At 46.6% G+C, this 17,964-nt stretch overlaps 1 protein-coding gene across 1 annotated transcript; it reads left to right on the forward strand.

Annotated features, from left to right (window-relative positions):
* Positions 1 to 132: 132 nt before the first annotated feature.
* On the forward strand, positions 133 to 9,934 carry OSGIN1 (oxidative stress induced growth inhibitor 1). Its single transcript, XM_009886474.1, has 6 exons — positions 133 to 206; positions 4,466 to 4,568; positions 7,030 to 7,166; positions 7,489 to 7,680; positions 8,021 to 8,112; positions 8,803 to 9,934. Exons 2-6 carry the CDS (start codon positions 4,484 to 4,486, stop codon positions 9,794 to 9,796), a joined length of 1,500 nt encoding a protein of 499 aa, XP_009884776.1. The 5' UTR covers positions 133 to 206; positions 4,466 to 4,483; the 3' UTR covers positions 9,797 to 9,934.
* The last annotated feature ends 8,030 nt before the right edge of the window (positions 9,935 to 17,964 follow it).

The raw sequence follows: 17,964 nt of genomic DNA on the forward strand, positions 1-17,964 counted from the left end.
CCTGCTGACTCATGCTTATAAGTATTTTCCTTGCTCCGCCTCCATTCATTTCGGCTCCTCCTCCCCTCTCAGTGCTGGTAGCCTACTATATTTAAACAGCTGTCTTAGAGCGGAGGCAGGATTCGAGGCTTGTGGTTTGGTTGGCTTTCCTGACTGTCCAGGCATTTTCATAAAGATCTCGCGTCTCATCGGACCTGCTGCTAAAGGTAAGAAGGCTGTAAGTAAGTGTCGAGAGCTCTGTCTGGCGTACTGTAACGCTGCTTTCTGAATAGCGCAGGGGCGTTTTTGGAAAGGTGGTATTTTCATGTACCATAAAGGTGAATTTATTCCACATGCTCTACTTTTGTTTGTGGGGTCACTGGCCTGGCAGGTAAGAGTGATAATGTGAGCGGAGGGGGGGGGGCACAAACTTCTGAAACTTGTAGGCAAGTATAAAATGTGAAAGCTACTGAGATTTGTTTTTTAAAAGCACTAATGAATTAAATTTTAAAAACTGCTGGTGAAATGAATGGGTTGATGGGGAGGGGTGGGGAAGAAGCTGAAGAAAAGTGTTGCATTCATGTTAGCATTGTTCTTGTTGAAACCTGAGTGTCACGGTAGCTCTTTCAGTCTCTCCCATTATTTATGTATACTGAGCGCGCTGCTCTCTTGAACTCTCCCCATGTGCTGTACAGGCCACACTTGGTGGTCCTTACTTGAGCAAAAGTCTCATTGATGTCACAGGAGAGCTACTTGCACGTGGCTGATGTAACTTGGCTTTTTATTTCTGCTGAAGAAATCTAGTGTCACTGCCTTGCTAAATGCACCCTTGCTTTTTTCTTTTGCTCCCTTAAAACCTGGTTCAGTTGTGCAGCCTGGAACTACTGGGGGCTACACTGACCGACTTTGTGTGTGTGATACTCCCTCCAGGCTGAAGGCTGTGTCAGGAAGGTATGTGGAGTTTGGCCCAGAACGAGCTGGGTGCTTTTCCAAGCCAGAACAATTACGTAACATCACATAGACGCTGAAATGCTTTGGAGGCAGCGAGGAGATAAATTGTGGAGCTTGCAGCATGCTCCCAAATGAAGAGGAGGAAAGGGACATCCATTTAAAGTAGGAAGCCTGAAGCAGGAGCCAAAACAGGGATCAGTGTCACCAAGTGTGAGCGCCCAGCAGCCTACTCTACATAAAAGGAGGGTGAGAAGAGCAGCCTTGGGTTTCTTGCCAGCTCAAGCTTTCTCTTGCTGCTGACCAGTTCTGTATAGATTTGAAATGAACTTCAGTGTCCTCTAGGCTTTCCAGTAGCCTCTGCAAGAACAGGCTTTTATCTCCTATGCTGTATTAGCTGTACAGGTTTTTGGGGTATATGTGGTCCCTTGAGTCTAAGATCACAAAAAATTAAAATAATCCACCTTTACTTCTAATGGCAGGAAAAGAGAACACTTGGCCTGAAACTGAAATGGCTGAGAGATTCTAAGCTCAGTTTTACCCCCAGAAGTCAAACTTTAAGCCTACAGGAGGAGAATAGCTATAAACAGGTTCATCATCTGGTTCATTTGTTACTAAAAAGAAGAATTATCAACTGCAAATTATAGAGATGGCAGCTATAGGAAGCGGAAGGGACTTCTTCCAGTTCTAGAGACATGCTAGAATAAACAAACATCTCTGATGGATAATCTTGTGTTGATAGAATTGTCCAGTGTCAAAACTTCAGGAAACAAAATGTGTAGCACTACAATGGTCATTCTGGGGTTTTGTGAACCCAGATCCTGAGTAAAACTATGGCTAAAAATAGTGATGTATGTGCATGGATCTAGTAATTTCATCAGAATAACAGTCGCTCTCCTCTAGCCATTAGGGTTTGGTTTAATTCCGGCAAATGCTCCTTTTTCACGTGTCAGGAGGTACAGAATGGAGGAGGAGGGTGAAATGAGGAGAGCGTTATCTCTGAGCCTGCGGCTGCTGGCTTTGCTCTCTATCAGGGTGGGGTATGTTGGCTAGTGCAATGGCCAGGAGCCAGGGCAACCTTCCTCTAAAGCAAACGGGACTGCCAGGCTGACTTCTACTGTCTTGTGCCTTTTTTGTCCTCTTCAGGCTGACCCAAAAAAATGCTGGCACGCAATGGCACGACTTTGCTCCCAAGTCGTACAAACGGGCTTGCAGGCTCGTTATTTATATGCTGGCTTTGCTACTCTCCTGGAACAGTTGCCATGTGCTGTACTGGGTTGGTTCAGCAATCCTTGCTTCCAGCGAAAATCCCACGGATGTTGCTGGGTTACCACTGTCTACAGAGTGCATACAGTCTTTCTGTGAATGCTGCTGCAATCTGCTATGGGGCAGAGACCTGGAAGATTGCTTCCAGAGATCTTGCGTCCTTCTTCCAGACTTCCAATAATTTCAGAGAAACAAGATGTACACTCCTTGTTAAGGAAAACTAATAAGAACTTGTGGTCTTGTGTAGTACAGCCATGGAGAAGGATTTACTTCTTACCATGGAGAAGAAGCTTGTGCTAACCTTCAGATAGGTCCTGTGGTTTAGCTGGTTTGAGGGAGTACCTTACTGGTCTCACCAGTGTCCTGTTCCTTTGGTGTCTCTGGCCATTCCGGCTGAATTCTACCAATTGCAACTCTGGAGCTTTGTGGTAGGGAATTATTTGGGGGGAAACTGATGCAACAATCTGCTGAAGGTGGTGCAGGCTGTGGTTCATGGGGCAGAACCTACCCAAAAGGCTGGGGAAATCCTTGGGCAGCGAGGCTGTGCTCCCGCAGCTAGCGGGGTTGGGTTAAACATGCCTTAAGGGGCTGCTGCGTGCCTTGGTGTAGACACAACACGCAAAAGGGTTCATCTTCTGTAGTGCACGCATCTACCTTTGAGTCTTAATTAACCAGGGAACCTAAGTTGCCTTGAAATCCAGCTTTCTTCAAAGCTAGATGCTTGAAATGACTTAAATTAGAAAGCAGGACTATTATGTCTTTTAAGTGGTTCTTGCCCCGTCAGGCAAAATGCGTGAGAGTCTTAGACTAATGCTTAGTTAAGTGGTAATAGGCAACCAGTAAGTGTTACCACACTGTGATCCAAAAATTTGGACAAAGCTGCTGGTTTTGAATTCAACTTGCAAACCTTATTGTGTGCCTCTCTACTGAGATGAACTCAGTCCTCTTGGAATAGCTCTGTCTGGCCCAGTAATGGCTGTATACAGCCGTGTGTGAGAATTGTCACATCCTCGCAGGCAAATGCACTTACAAAACTCCTCCAGAAGCCTGGAATTCCGCACATCCTAAACTCACCTGTGGTCTTCTGGCTGCTCGTTCAATCAGCAGGGTCTGACTGCACGGCTGGAGTTGCAGGAGGTGTGAATGTCAGGCTGAAAGGGGAGCATTACGCTTGCGGGATGACATTTGCTGCAATACCTGAGTCAAAGGCAGTGATGTGCCAGGCCTTAGGAAAGCGTGCAGTGCGCTTGCCAACGCTCTTTCTGCGCTCGGAAAGGGTGTGGAGAGCATGTCCTACTCAAAGTCATGCCAGTCAGTGGATTTTTACTTAGCTTTCCAAAATGACAATGTCTTTATAAAGGACTGTATTCTCTGTAGGATAACTTAAAAGCCTATGCTGAATTTCAAAAATCTCATGATTTTTGTGATAAAAATATATTTAATTTCTCTAGATTAGTAACAGTGTAGTTGAATTTCCTGACAAACTAAAGAAGGCATTCTGTGACATGGTGGGATTCCTGCAGGAATGGCAAAAAAAACTTTGATTCAGTGTTCATTGAATATCTGCATAATGATTAGATTAGTTTTGTAGATTCCACTCTAATGACACCTTTGTCTCCAAGATCATTACGATGTATATTTTATTTAAAGACTTGTTATTTACTTGTTCAGACCTAGAACTCTCTCTTTTCTGGAAAACTGAGAGAAGGTTCAGAAACTGAACTAGTACTTCTCAAAAAACCTGGTAATGATGGAATGGTACATATTTGAAAATGCAGCCAGGAGATTTCCAGCCTTTGGGCACAAGTCTTGAGTGAGGTTTGCTCTAATTATCAGTAAATGCACAATTTGCTTAAAAACATACAAAGTGTTCATGATAATTATGACAACTTTCTACACATTATGGGCAGAAGTGAAGCTTTCATTAACAAGCTTCAGGACTCCAATTACTGTAGTGAGAGGGTTACTGAAGGTGCCAGCTGGTCTGGAGAAACTGGAATTCATGTGTGGAAGAGAAAGATAAGGGTTCTCTCCCTTTTTTTTTTTTTTTTCTCCTCTGTGGTATATAATCAGGGAATCATCCTTTGGTTTTGGGGGCAAGAGAGGAGAAAAAGATAAGTAGGCTTGTCTTAAGCGTGGAAGTGTAATGTGGTGGTCTGCAATACAAGGATAAGACTTTAGATAAACCTGGCTTTGTGGGCTGTAGGAAGGCATGTAGGTTTATTTTTTTTTGTCAAAAAGGCAAATAATTCAAAACTTACTGTTTTAACAGGTAGACTCCAGGACCTAAATGCTTCCAAACAGGAAGATGCATGCGTTATTGACCAGACCCCAAAATAAGAGTGGGTTCAAGCCACTGCCTGTTGTGATCATAGGTAAGCTTTCTCCTGCCAGCATTACTGTGTTCTCTCCCACTGTTGTTGCTTTGGACTTACTGGTTTCAGCTTCTGTTCCATGTGTTCTTACTCAAACCGGAAGTGCCTGGCTGCTGTTTCTGCATCCTTTCCCCGACAGCCAAACTTTCTCTAGTACTAAGAGAAAGATCAGAGTTGTGGGAAGTAGGGAACCAGGTATTAAGCAAACTAAAACATATACTTTTTTTTTTTTTGATAGTAAAATTGACAACCTTTTGGGCATCAGTTCAGCTGGGCCTGGATTTTCTTTGTTGGGTATTTAGAAGGGTTTGAAACCTTTTCACTAATCAACTTCCTGTGAAGTGATTCTCTGTAGTGCTTGAATTGGAGGTGGGTTTGCGTGATCGCCCCCCATTTCAGTGTCTAGAAAGAGCTCCGGATGCTGTTAAAGTTTCTTGAAATTTTTCACATTTTAAAATGCAAGTCAGCTACACTGATTTCATACAGATTTAATAGAATGGTAAAAAGCTGTGGGTTTTCTGCAGGTTTAGAAAACAGGTTCTGTAGTAACTGTCTTGCCTCCCTTGCAAGAGGGGAGCTTTGTAATGTGAGGTGGTCCTTGGAGCTAAGCACAAGTCGTGATGTCAGTGCCTGCCCCTCTGTGACTGATCGTGAGCTGTGCTCGAGCGCAGGTGTTGGACCCTGTTCATCTGAGCATGTGTTCAAGCGCCTTGCGGAGCTGGGTTCCTTCCTTATCTGTCATCTGATTTATAGCCCCCAAGAGAGCTAGTCCAAAGTTAGTGCACCGCATAAAATCTCACTTAATCCTTGCTAACGGTGAGTTTGAGAAGGACACCGCTGCCAGCGGGTTCTAGTCTGAGTGACTTTGTGCTGCCCGGTTGTGCAAGTCTTGGTGGGATGTACAGCCATAGCGTACAGGGATCCAGTGTGGAGATGTCGCTAAAGCCTCGAAAGCACGGGTGTGAAGATGCGCGCTGTGAAGAGGCTGTTGGGCTGACGCAGCTCAGCTGTTCCACTGCAGCTGGACGTTGCACGCTGGTTCCAGCTGCTTCCCCAGGCCCTGCTCCAGGAAGGCTGTGGGCTCCCTCCGCTGTGCTGGCAGCCGCACGAAAGCACTTGCTTTCCAGAATAGTGTGAGCCCCAGAGGCAGCTGTACTTGTGACCATCCATATCAAACTGAGATGTGGTTCAAGAGTAAATCCTCTGCGTGCGTTGCTGAGTGTTGTGCACTCAGATGATTAAGTTTAGCTTAGGTACCTCCTTGTACTTACGAAAGCAAAGAAGTAAGCTGGAAAGTGTTATAATTTACTATAGCGGCAGTTCAGTTTGCTTTTGGATAAGTTTCCTGCAAGTGGAATATTCCGAACACTGACCTGAAGCTGTCCTTGCTCAGCGCAGCAGACTTTGACCCCAGCTGCAGCATGTACTGCCCTTCACGTAGCTCAGCTCACTGTTAGCTTTACAGCCGGAGCCTCCCTCCGTCTCAAATCCCCAAGAAGCAGCCTTTGCTCCAGTCGCTCACGCATGCGGCACGGGCACTGTGTCAACACAGGCTGCTGTGTCACTTCAGCTCTCCTCCCCTACATCGTCACTGCGCTATGTAATGGTGGTCAGTCACATACTGGTGAGCAGCAAAGCCTGAGCAGCCAGAGAAGCTGACACCTAGTTATGCAGACGCTGTAAAATATTAAACATGCTGGAGGACAGCCATGTGAAAACTTTCCACGGGCTACTCTCACTGGGCTTTGGAGTCACATATATCAAGTTTTTTCCACTGTCTGTTGCATTCAGCAATCTGTTCAAAGTGCTGTATTCTGGGGGGTTGTCTTGGTATGGCAGAGAGACTTTTTTCCTTAACATACTCCCTGCAGTACCGTGGTAGGACTGGTTCCCATTTGCAAGTGTCCTCAAGACTTGTGAGTCAAAACTGCTGTTGCCAGATGTCTCTTATTAGATGGGATTTCTTACTGAGCAGAGCTGTTGCCCCTTTATTTCAATAGTCACTCTCTTTTCTGGACTTACTCTGTATCCTGTGCACAATGAACTACTCTGCACTGGTTTGAAATGTGCATCCAGGAGAGCTGAGGCCCCCAGTCGGTATGTGACCAGTTTCTAAACCTTTGAAGAAGTTAATGAGCAATAACTTGATTCATCGGCATGCTAGAGACTTCAAGCTTCAGGTGGTGTTAGCCTCTGGCTTGTTTAACCCAATGTCTTTTCAGCAAATTCGGAAGACCTTGCAATGCAAGTACATGCAACTGAGGAGGAGAAAGGGACATATGAGCGTAAAATGAGTTAGTGGTGGAAAAATGGTCAATAGGTCAGTGGTCAACCTGGAATAGAAAGTCCCCTGTATCCACAGCAGTATTGTACTGTTTGAATTGGCCTGGATGTTAAAGCAGTCTTCAAGGGGCTGCTCTGTCTGCAGGAGTACAAATTCTTCTCCATTGTGTCTTTTTAGGGAATGGACCTTCGGGAATCTGTCTCTCATATTTGCTGTCAGGCAACATCCCTTATTTCAAAAGAGAGTCTCTTCATCCTCATCCCATTCTTCAGAGGAAACTGGAAGAGGCACCAGATGTCTCCATTTTGGACCAGGTTTGTGTAAAGAGAAACAGTAAAACATCATAGTAAAGCATCCTAAGGATATATCATAAGTGATAACCTCATTTGAATTTTCAAAGTACACAGACAGAATAAGTGTTAAGCAAAGTACTTCTAGTTGTCCAGATCTCCCTTGTATGAAATGCCAGCATCGTTGTGAAGTTCCTTGAGGTAGCCCTCGGGCAATAACAGGGTCTGTGTGCCAGTAAATGAGCTTCACAGAACACCAAAACCACTGAGTGGAACTACTGGAGTAACAAGCAGTCTGCTGCCTGGCAGGGCATGCATTTTGAGCATCTGATCTGCCTTTCTTTAGGATTTGGAGTATCTATCTGAAGGTTTGGAGGGACGATCCCACAGCCCTGTGGCTCTTCTTTTTGATACTCTTCAGCGTCCAGACACAGACTTTGGTGGAACAGCAGAATCTGTCCTCACTTGGTGGCACGAGACCGACAGAGCCATCCCCCACCTGGTGCTTGGCAGAAACGCTCCTGGAGGTGCCTGGCATGTATGTGAATTGAAGCCTAACTGCTTAGGTCTGCGCGTTGTAGGACAGCTAAATGTGTTGATTGGAGAGGCAAAAGCTCCTCTGATATACCAGTCAGCCACGTTTGATTTTATGCATATAGACAAATGAAAGCTTAAAAGGAGGGGGGAAAAAAAAGGCACAAGAGGCATCTATATTTCCATTCTATTATTCTTTTTGGAGAACATGAATAGCTTAATCCATGACAGCAAATCAGAGGCAATCACTGATTTCATGATCTGTGTCATGTTGAAACATGAGAAAATTGCATTTCACTTATTAAATAACTGAAAGTCATTTTACTGTATGTTTCTTATTTCAGTCTATTGAAGGCTCTATGGTTACCCTGAGCAGAGGGGAATGGATGGGACTCCCAGATCTCCCGTTCAAAGACTGGCTAAAGCAAAAGAGAAGGTAAGATAGCTATGGTGAGATTATTTGCAAACATTCAAAGGTTATTTGGGAACATTCAAAGGTTATTTGGGAACCTGGAGTGGATTCCTTGAATGTAGCTACCTATCTGTTATGGATGATTGTAGTGAGAGAAAGGATACCTTCCCACCCCCCAGTAAAGGTCCATTCTGCATTCAGTGATTCAGGTAAAGCTGCGGTGCTGCTTGGAATGCATCCTTCTCAACACTCACTGGGGAGATGGATTATAGTGACCGTGAGTTCTGCATAAAGCTTGGAAAAGGCATGTTCATCTGACTTCTGCGTCTACTGCTGCTGTCCCTAATGACAAGTACAATTAGCTCAGCTACTGTGCGGTCTCTGAGGTGCTTCAGCTCTTGATGTGTGACAGTTAATCTTAAAGTCCAGGAGTCAAAAATGGGATGGAAGGAAGATGTGAGAGGAAAGGCATAAGTGAGTAACCATGTTCTTAGAGGATGGGATTCACACTAGAGAAAGCTGTCTCTGTCCAACAGCTTGTGGACCTGAGTGTTAGCTCTTCATACCAGGAATAACTTTGCTGAAGTCAGGGAAACTAGATGAGTCTTCTGTGGTAGTGCCAGGATAGATGGCTCTAGGATACATTCAGTGGAAGAGGGGAGAAATTTCAGTCTCTTAACTGCTGCTTGACCTTTGTTTGTATTTATATTACAGGGGCCTCAGAAACAATAGAGCCACAGCAGAAGACATTGCTCAATATTACCAACACTATGTGGTGAGGAAAGGACTGCAGAAGAATTTCAGATGTGGTACTGTTGTGACCTCTGTGAGGAAAGTGAGTGCAGAGAGCATCTCTAACCATGCACAGGAAGATCCGCAGGAGAATAGCGACTCGCTCTGGAACTTCAATGAGAAAAGTACGGAGGTCTTTCAGGTGGATGGATTTTTCAAAACTGTGAAAGGTGATAAAGAGCCCTTTTCCATCTGTGCAGAGAATGTGGTCTTAGCTACAGGAACATACGATAGTCCTACTTGGCTTGGGGTCAAGGGAGAGAACCTTTCCTATGTCCATCACCAGCTGTCTGCCCTAGAGGAAGCAGTGAAGAACAACAGCATTGGCATCATGTCAGATCCAGTCTTGATTGTAGGTGCTGGTCTGACAGCTGCTGATGCAATTCTCTTTGCTCACCATTGCAATATTCCAGTAATCCATGCTTTTCGAAGACGAGTCACTGATCCGGGTCTTATATTTAACCAGCTCCCCAAAATGATGTACCCTGAATACCACAAGGTCCATCAGATGATGAAAGAACAGTCAGCTGCTTGTGCTGGGCCCTATGAGCGTTATGTTAGCCTTCCTGAACATCACGTGCTATCCTTTGGCAAGGACAAGAAATGTATCTTTCAAGACAAAAATGGCTACCAGAAAGTTTATAAAATTTCCATGGCTCTTGTTCTAACTGGCTCAAACCCCAACCTCTCCTTTCTGCCAAATAATGGCATTGACTTGGCAATGGACAGTGACCAACCAGTCAATCCAAAGAGGAATCCCATAGATGTTGACCCATTCACCTATGAATGCACTCAGGAGAAAGGGCTTTATGCTCTGGGACCTCTAGCTGGAGATAACTTTGTACGCTTTGTGCAGGGAGGGGCTCTGGCTGTTGCCAGCTCTCTCTTAAAGAAAGCAAACAAAAATCCCCCCTAACAAAAACCAAATCCCTATACTAATTGTGTCTGGGTTACTGCTGTTTTCTTAGAGAAGCAAGTCATCCGATTTGTACATCCTCAAATGTGAAGCCCACTCCCGGTATTCTCCAAGGTTATGCAGAGAGCTACTAAGTTCTCGTTGGGAAGGTTAAGTCACCAAATACAGAGTGGGTTTCACACGGCAGTACCTTCAATCCCTGGGGATTCAGCTCCTTTCCTGCACAGCTGTGCATAATGGCTGCAGGGGCTTTGAATCTTGTGCCTGGAAATGTAGGGGGCGAGATAGTGATGGCTCTTCTATGCAACACCTTCCAGGTTGCTGAAAACTGAATTGGGGAACAATCGATGTTAATTTTTTCCACACAGCAGGCTGACAACCTGCTGTCTGTCAGTGTCTTAGTGTTTGTTTTGGTTGTTTTTTTCATGGAAAAAGTAAGCCGATGTGGCTTTATTTGCTCCTGTGGCACGGCTGTATGTTTTTATTAGACCAGAAATAGCTGAAAGATGCTGCACATGATCTGGGACATGAAGTGGTACTCTGCACATAAAAACTGACAAAGAAACAGTCAAAACTATTGTCTCACTGACACCAGCAAGAAGTAATATGTAATATTCTTTTAATCAAGAGATTCCCGTGATGGTTTTCTCTCCTTCTTGAGAAGGAATGGTACTGATTTACAAACATTGGGTTTCCCACCTTGCAGCTTTCTGCTTTCTAAACTCTAAAACTGCGATAGCTGAATTCCTGGCGGCTGCTGTAGAGACAGCAGCACTAAAGGGGAGTTACTGGTCTGTCCTGTAACGGCCCAGGTACTGTATGGGGCTTCTGCTGCACAGAGTATACCAGAAAGATGCAATATGTTATACATTGTGTGAATTTCTAATGTAATGGGATATTATTTTTTTTAAAAAAATACTATTTCTGTAAAGGGGAAGCTGGCACAGTCACTTTTTGATAGTTTTATGCTATATATAGCATTTTTTTTAATACTTCAGTTTTCTAAAAGATTTTTATTGGCAAAATATGTTGTTACAGTTGGTTTTGAATGAGCTGGGGTGAGTGGGAATGATGCCTTTATGTTGCAAAGAGCATTTGCAGCAGACCTGTGGGGCCCTTCATACCTCTCACAGGAAAAATCAGTCTCATAGCTAATCTTATTTGATGTAAAGACAGACTCTGCTCCCTGTGCTGCACTGAAACTCGCTGACATGACAGGATGCTGCACATGTCTCTGGAAAGCTGAGTATGTGGCGACAGCGGCTGTTCAGAAAAGAATCAGCCTCAAGTTGAGATGTATAAGGAATTTCTCTGTGGTGTTGCTGTTAATGCACTTGAATACTTTTGCCACTGACTATTCTTGTATGAAATTTTTCAATAAAATGATTTCAGACTTAGCCTGTGTTTTGGTTTTGAACTCTGACTTTGAATCTCTGACCCGGAGAAGATCTAATGAACTGCTCATCAGTGTCCTGGCAAGCACCAGGGTGTGGTTTGTGCCCGCTAAATCCTGCGTCTTCCCCCTGCCTGGGGGGACAACACTCTGGATTTACTTTCTGTGTCTTTCTCTCTCCAGTAGGATGGAGAACCCATGTAGAGTGCTCTGGCTCTTTTGTGAGGCTAAAACTCTAGCAAACCATGTTCTTGCCTAGGGGGGATCTTAGCTCTCTTTCCTGTTACCCACTGTTTTCTCCTGTCTGGAAAAATCCCAAATCAGGGCCTAGTCCAGTAAGTCAAAACAGTTTAGGTCAGAATGTCTCTGGCCTGACCACACTAAAACAGGGCAAGCTTTGAAGTCAGACCTGGTTGCTCAGTGCCTTATCGGGGAAAGCTTTGAGCATGTCCCAGGATGGAGATTGCACTAGTAACGTTTGATTGCCTCATTCAACATTTGACCACCTTTGAGAATTGTGGGCTATTTTCTTCCCTAGTTGAAGTGCCCCTATTGCAGTTTATCTACTGCATCTTAAGGGTTTGGGGTGGGTTTGTTGTTGTTTGGGGTGTGGGGCTTTTTTTTTTTTTTTTTTCCTTTTTTATTGAAGTCTGGCTCAATGTGTTAAAACACCAATCCTTAATCTTCTCTGAAGGTTGGGACTGGAGACCCCTGAGGATTTTGTGGGCGCAGAGGTGTGGTGTGGATGAGTTCCCTGGTCTGTGTAGCTGCTCCCTGGCCAGAGGGGTAGCAATGCACCCAGTGCTCTCCTTGATAGATTTGCTTTAAGTGAGGTGACGGTCGTTCCCCTGCATCTGTTATTGTGGCGATGTGGGGACGCCTGAGTATGGATAATATAAGGTGGCATAGAACCACATGGTTTTGGTACTCCGCAGGAGAGATGAGCTGGTACTCTGTTCACCCTGCCTTGTGCTCCTCGAGACCAGGTCCCAAGCGGTGTGGGATTGTGCTGTTCCCCTCCTGCAGCTGAACTTCGCTAGGAGGAAAAAAAAAAAAAAAAAAAATCAGTGATCACCTTTCTAAAAATACCATTTTTGGCCAGGTCTCAAATTCCAGCATCAAAAGCAAATGAAGCGGAGAACAAAAGCCAAAGGGCATCTTAAAAAAACCCAAGGGGCATCGGACTGTGCTGGGAATAAGGGCGCAGGATTGGTGTCAAGTGGAATGCTGCTCTTCCCGTTGCTGAGGTCAAAGTCACAGTGTTCGTGCTGATCATTCCTGTATCCCATATTGCGTTACCCTGATCTAATTTGCCCTCTACTGGGGAGCTCCTAACTAGGGCAGCAGCCTGTGCCCGTGTTGGGGGCAGCTTGGGTGACCGTGTTTTAAATAGCCGGCTTTCTTGCCTGAAAGGGCTGCACTGATTGCCTGCCTTGTGTAGAACCGGAAAGGGAAGCGGGTTTTCACAACTGATGCTTAGAAAATATCCTACGTTCTGCCCCGGAGGGATGTCAAAGCAGAGGTGGTGGTTTACTCATGAACGGTAAGTCCTCGGGGAAGGCTGCGCGGCGCTAAGCCCAGTTGTCATTCAGTTCTCCGTATCCAGGGAGACAAATACGAATTATTGTTCCAAAACATCAGCTGTGAGAGTCAACAGATACCAGCTTTGTTATGTGCGGGATTCACCCCTGCATTGTAACCTTGACCTACAGCATGTGATGGGACCAGGAAAAAACTTAGTCTCCTGCTGGGTCTTCTGCACATCACATGCCACTGGTGGGAGTGACGCAGCTCTGTCAGGCGAGACACTAAACGCTCTCACCGCTGTTGCCATTGCCGCACATGAGGCTACCTTGCTGGCTTAGCTGGCTATTTAAAATTGGTGACCACTCTGCTTTGTTTCTCTGTCCCCTGCAAGTCCCTTGGTGTCCTCTCCATGCTGCCCAGTGGGAACCTTCTGCAGCCATCGTGACCCGAGCAGGTCGGTCTGGGAAGCCTCAAGCAACTCCTTGCTCTGCTCCATTCGGATAGAGCAGGTTTATTTTTATTCAGACCTCTGGCTGCTGCTAAGAGGCGGTGTGTGTCACTCCACAGCAAAGGCTCCGCGTCAGGAACCCGTTTTCTGTCCTTCAGCGCTCCTCAGCCTCCTTTGGTTTCCTCCCCGACCTCATCAGTCCTCAGTTTGTGTTTTCGCAGACCCAGCTCCTGAGCGCCGCGGGCACTCACCAGGAACACCCAGAACAGAAACAAGGATTTGAAGTTTACCAACAAGATGACAAAAAGAGAATTGTGGGGGTTTGAGTGTTTTTATGCTAGAGAGTCCTTGTAGTCAAGGCTGATGTGTTTTAAATAAACACGCTTGCGGGTGTGGCAGAACTGACTGTACAAGTCTCAACTCAGATGCCTTTTCTTATGCAATTAACGTACAAACTTACTGCTTCTACTTTTCGCTTTGGTGACGGACTTACGAGATGTCAGAGCATGTTCGTTGTGAGCTTTCCTTTCTTCAATGAAGGGAAGGGTAACTTCTTTTTAAAAAGAAGGTACCTTCTTTTACATACTCTTCTTTTACATATTCTTCTTTTACATATCGTCTGGATTGAAATTATTTCAGTAAAACAGTCTTGGGAACCCCTTAGGTTGTTCAGCATTCACTTTTTCTGGCCACGCTTCTGTCTCTGAGCACAGGACTAAATCCAGCCACGTCTTGGCCAAACCACTCTGTTTAAAAGGTCCACAGGGCATTCTGGTGTATTGCAAGTGAGATGATTGCATAAATCGTGGCTTTATAAGGACCCTTAGGGAGCTGTCAGACTGTTGCAGGCTGCGGTGGCTTAAATTAACCTGCTTTATTAGTGAAATACAGATGCTTGCGGGCAGGCCAGCAGCCAGCGCATCACTGCTGACCCACAGCTCCTGGGGTTGCGCTGAGCTGCTTGTTATCGGGGGGCGCTTGGGAGATGGGTGGTGGGGGAGGTTTTCTAGAAGAAGGGGTTTCAAGCTGGAACCAAGCCTGGAGGCTCCAGGGAAAAGCATCTCCCAAGGGCTCTGACGCAAACCGCCAGGGTCGAAGTAAGCTCCCAGCGGCTAGAGAGTGGCTGAGTGGGGAGTAAGAATAGGGAGTGCAAATTTTGTTGCTGTTGTTGGCTGGAGCCTGCCTTCTGCCAGAGCCCGGAAAGCTGCATGGATCCGCTGTCCTTTGCCATGCCTGGGGACCGAGCCCTGAGGACCAGGACAAAACCTGGATCCTCTGCTGGGCGGCTGGCAGACAGAGAGATTCTGCGTTGGCGTGGCAAGGAAAACGTCTCGCGGCATTTCTGCCTTTGGCCGTATGACCGTGCCCTTCTGCCCCGCACAGGCACCATATGCAGCTCGGCTCAGAGAAGCAGGACCTGCTTACATCGATTCGCAGGAGTCTGAGGAGGCACTGAGCAGGCAGCTCCCGTCAACGTTCTGCGAAGGAAGTGGGATGGATTTTGTTTTCCAGCCCAATTTTTGCTGGTTGCATTCATTTCTTGGAAGCGCTGCTGATAGTTCTGCCCAATTTTACGGCTATGCTGCAGCAAGCTGGAAATGAGGGAAAGGAGGGGAATCCCGAGCCAGGCAGCACGCATGCACGGGGAGCGTGGTCCTGCTCCGTAACCGGCATCGCCGCCAGCTGGGAAACCCAGTTTGGAAGGTGAAAGCGCTGTTTATTTAAGATATTTACCCCGCAGGTGAATTTCCACATCTGGGTCTCGCTGGAAGCGAAGGGACTGGTGAAATAACCGCAAGAACCACCTTTACGAACTGGGACACGGCTGCGAAGCGCTGTGGTCCCCGTGGCGGGCGGCCGAGCCGGGGTGTTTGATTACAGCCCGGCTATCTCCGGCGGTAAACAGAGCGGGTTTGGCCATGGTGTTAGACCGGGACAGGTCAGAGGGGGTTTGCTGGGTGAAATAGCAGCTAACGGCAAGCCGGGAATGAAGAGGCGGTTCAACAGGGGTTGTGAGCGTGTAAAGTTACTGCTGACGACGAAGTGCGGATTTCGGGATATTATATCGGGTAAGTCTCCAAATTTCAGTTGCGCTTTTATAGCCCACTGAACCTTTTGCCAGGGAGGGAAGCTTTAACCAGATGACAAGCAAAGGGCAGGATGAAATCATTCCTTTAATGGCAGAGAAATAGAAAACCAGGAGAGCTGTGCTTTTTCATGAAACCACAGATGCGGTTTCAGGCCTAAAACATTCATTCCTTTTGAGAGCCGGCCCAGCGGAGCAAACCTCATTTGCGACTTGGCATTAATACCCGAGTTATCCAGTATTACCGTAACTCCCAGTCAGCAGAGGTCTCAGAGGCATAGATCGCTTTCAAAGCTAATAAACTGACCGATAGATCTTTCAGCTGAAAAAGCCAGGGTGTCTGTATGTCAGAAAAAAATTCCTTGCTGTTCTTCTGGGGTAATAAATGGACTTTTCAGTTTAAACATTAAGGTCTAGAAAAAACAAACAAACAAGAAAGTGATGGGCTGCTGAATGCGGATGTCCCAGGGGCTGCGGTGCACCGGATTCAGCCCATCCCTTGCAGGGCATCCTGCTTGGGGACTAAAGGAGACACAGGGGCTGTGCGGCCTCGTCCAGCCGGGATGAAAGGGGTACATGCGATGGGCATCGTGACGTGGAGGGGGGGTGAGAGGTTTGTCTTCCCAAGCTGCAATGGCGGCTGCAAAAAGAGATGAACAACAAGTCAAGCTGCACAAAGTTAACTAACCAGTGTCGTTTTTAAGCAAATTTGAACTAGTGGAAAGTTTATGCCATGTGAATCCCTTGTGCTGTGCAGCTGAGGTTTTTTTTCCTTCTTTTTTAAAAAAAAATCTAGTTGCTGGAATGCCGGTGCTGGATTTACTGTTTTATCGAACCGCAGCCTGGGAAAAGAAGCAGCGGCAGCAGATACTGACGTGCCGTGGCTCGGGGCTAGAGGGATTTCGCAGCCGATGCTTCTGAGCAGCTTTGCAGGGGGTGGGACGTGCGGTGGGCTCGGTCCCACGAGGGTGGCGGGCGGCAGCCCTGCGCGGAGCTGGCAGCCCTCCCCAGGGCACGTGTGGGTGTCTGCGTGGGTCTGGGGGTCGTGTGGGTGGGAGGGTCTGACCCTGCACAGGGAAAAAGCAAGGAAAGGGAAACTGGAGATACAGGGTACCTACTCCCCAGTGGTTTTCCTGCAGCTGGTTGGGAAGGACAGCATTGGCATGGCCAGAAAGGCGAGAGCCCATGCTGGGTGCTGCAGTGGGAGCACTGCTTCAAAGCTCGGATGTGGCAATCAAAGCTTTCCCTGAGTCCTTTTCCAGCTCCTGTTTGCCAACTCTGGTTCACAGGGGTTGCTGGAGCAGCTTTCCTGTAAATGCCGCTCTTGTCATGGCATCTCTGGCAGCTGCCCAGGAAATTAAGGCAATTAATGAGCAATAAGGCACATGAGCAGTGAAAGGGAAGGACAGCGTTTCGTATGAATGAATTACAGGTGATTCACGCTGCCTGAAGTAACCTATTTGCAAAAATACACCACGTCCCCCGCGTCACACTTTCACAAAGTTTAAGCAAAAGAGATTTCTCAGGACTGTGAATAATGGGTAGTACTTCTGCTGGCTGGAGTGTAACTAGGATGGCTTAAAGCAGCACATTAAAGCAGGCAGCACGCAACCTCTGCGATATATCGACCTGATCAAATGTGTAATAGTCAGAGGGTTTTCTCCCCTGAAAACGAATGCTTTAAAATCCTCCCTCTGTTCTACCTAGAAGTGGAAATAAGACCTTTGGAAATTTTTCATTAGCAAAAGAGACAGAAACCGGTGTTCGATCGGGGGTTTGCAGCAAAGCCTCAGATGCAGCACTCTGACGTTGCAACAGACGCTGTAACCTCTGGGATTTTAGGGTGGATTTCTGTTTCCCTTTTTGGTGAGTGCTCCCATCTCAAGGCTGAGAGACATTTCCAGATTTGTGTTTCACCAGAACTGGTTTCTTCCCCTGCATAATTCTGCGTGTAGTGAACCGGTGTTTGTAGGAAGCAAAAAAGTTCCCGGGCAATGCTGTGGAGGTCTGCAGCAACCATGTGGACCGTTTGATAACTGAGGTGACTGTCATACTAAGGTCGACATAAGTACGTTCATGTTCTGGAAAGTATAAATATTTATATAAATATTTTTCAGGAAGATGGAGAAGCAAGTGCCTGAGAAAAAGATAAAGTTATATAAACAAAAGTTATCTGTCTGATGTAACACTCCAAATACCTCATCCGCTGAGTAATCTGGATATGACATAACGGGGGAGCTGGCCGGGAGCTGGCCAAGCGAAATGTTCTCACCCCGAAACAAAGGAAAGCAAACCAAAGGGAGGCGGAATCTCCCGTTCCCAGGCTGCCTGTCCCCTGTGACCTTCCTCGCGCTCTGTTACATCCATTTCCAACAGAATTCTCCCCCCCCCCCCTTCCTTTAAACAATGTAATGGATACCCTTCCGTCCGTGTGCTGGGAAACGGCTCGCTGCAGAGGAAGGCGTGCGGCTCGGCTGGAGCAGCTCCCCGTTTGCCAGCGGAGCGCGTGCAGCTTTCCCAGCGTTAGGTGAAGAAAACTGAGACTGCAAGCGATCCCGCAGCTGAAACAATAAAGTCTTGCTCTGGTCAAATAACACTACGGATGAACCACCTTCCCCCCTTGCCTCACATGAGCAGTCCCCATAGGCTGTGAGTACTGCACTGATAAGGGAAGAGGAAACACAGAGGATAAAAGTGCTTATTCTGTTAAGGGC

The sequence above is a fragment of the Charadrius vociferus genome, unplaced genomic scaffold (genome assembly GCF_000708025.1).
Source record: "Charadrius vociferus isolate BGI_N301 unplaced genomic scaffold, ASM70802v2 scaffold400, whole genome shotgun sequence".
Classification (NCBI taxonomy): domain Eukaryota; kingdom Metazoa; phylum Chordata; class Aves; order Charadriiformes; family Charadriidae; genus Charadrius; species Charadrius vociferus.

Excerpts from the sequence above, each read along its gene's own strand:
- OSGIN1 (XM_009886474.1), top strand. The coding sequence starts at position 4,484 with ATGCTTCCAAACAGGAAGATGCATGCGTTATTGACCAGACCCCAAAAT. Across the intron at positions 4,569-7,029 it reads ACTGCCTGTTGTGATCATAG|GGAATGGACCTTCGGGAATC; the intron begins GTAAGCTTTCTC and ends GTGTCTTTTTAG. Across the intron at positions 8,113-8,802 it reads TGGCTAAAGCAAAAGAGAAG|GGGCCTCAGAAACAATAGAG; the intron begins GTAAGATAGCTA and ends TTTATATTACAG.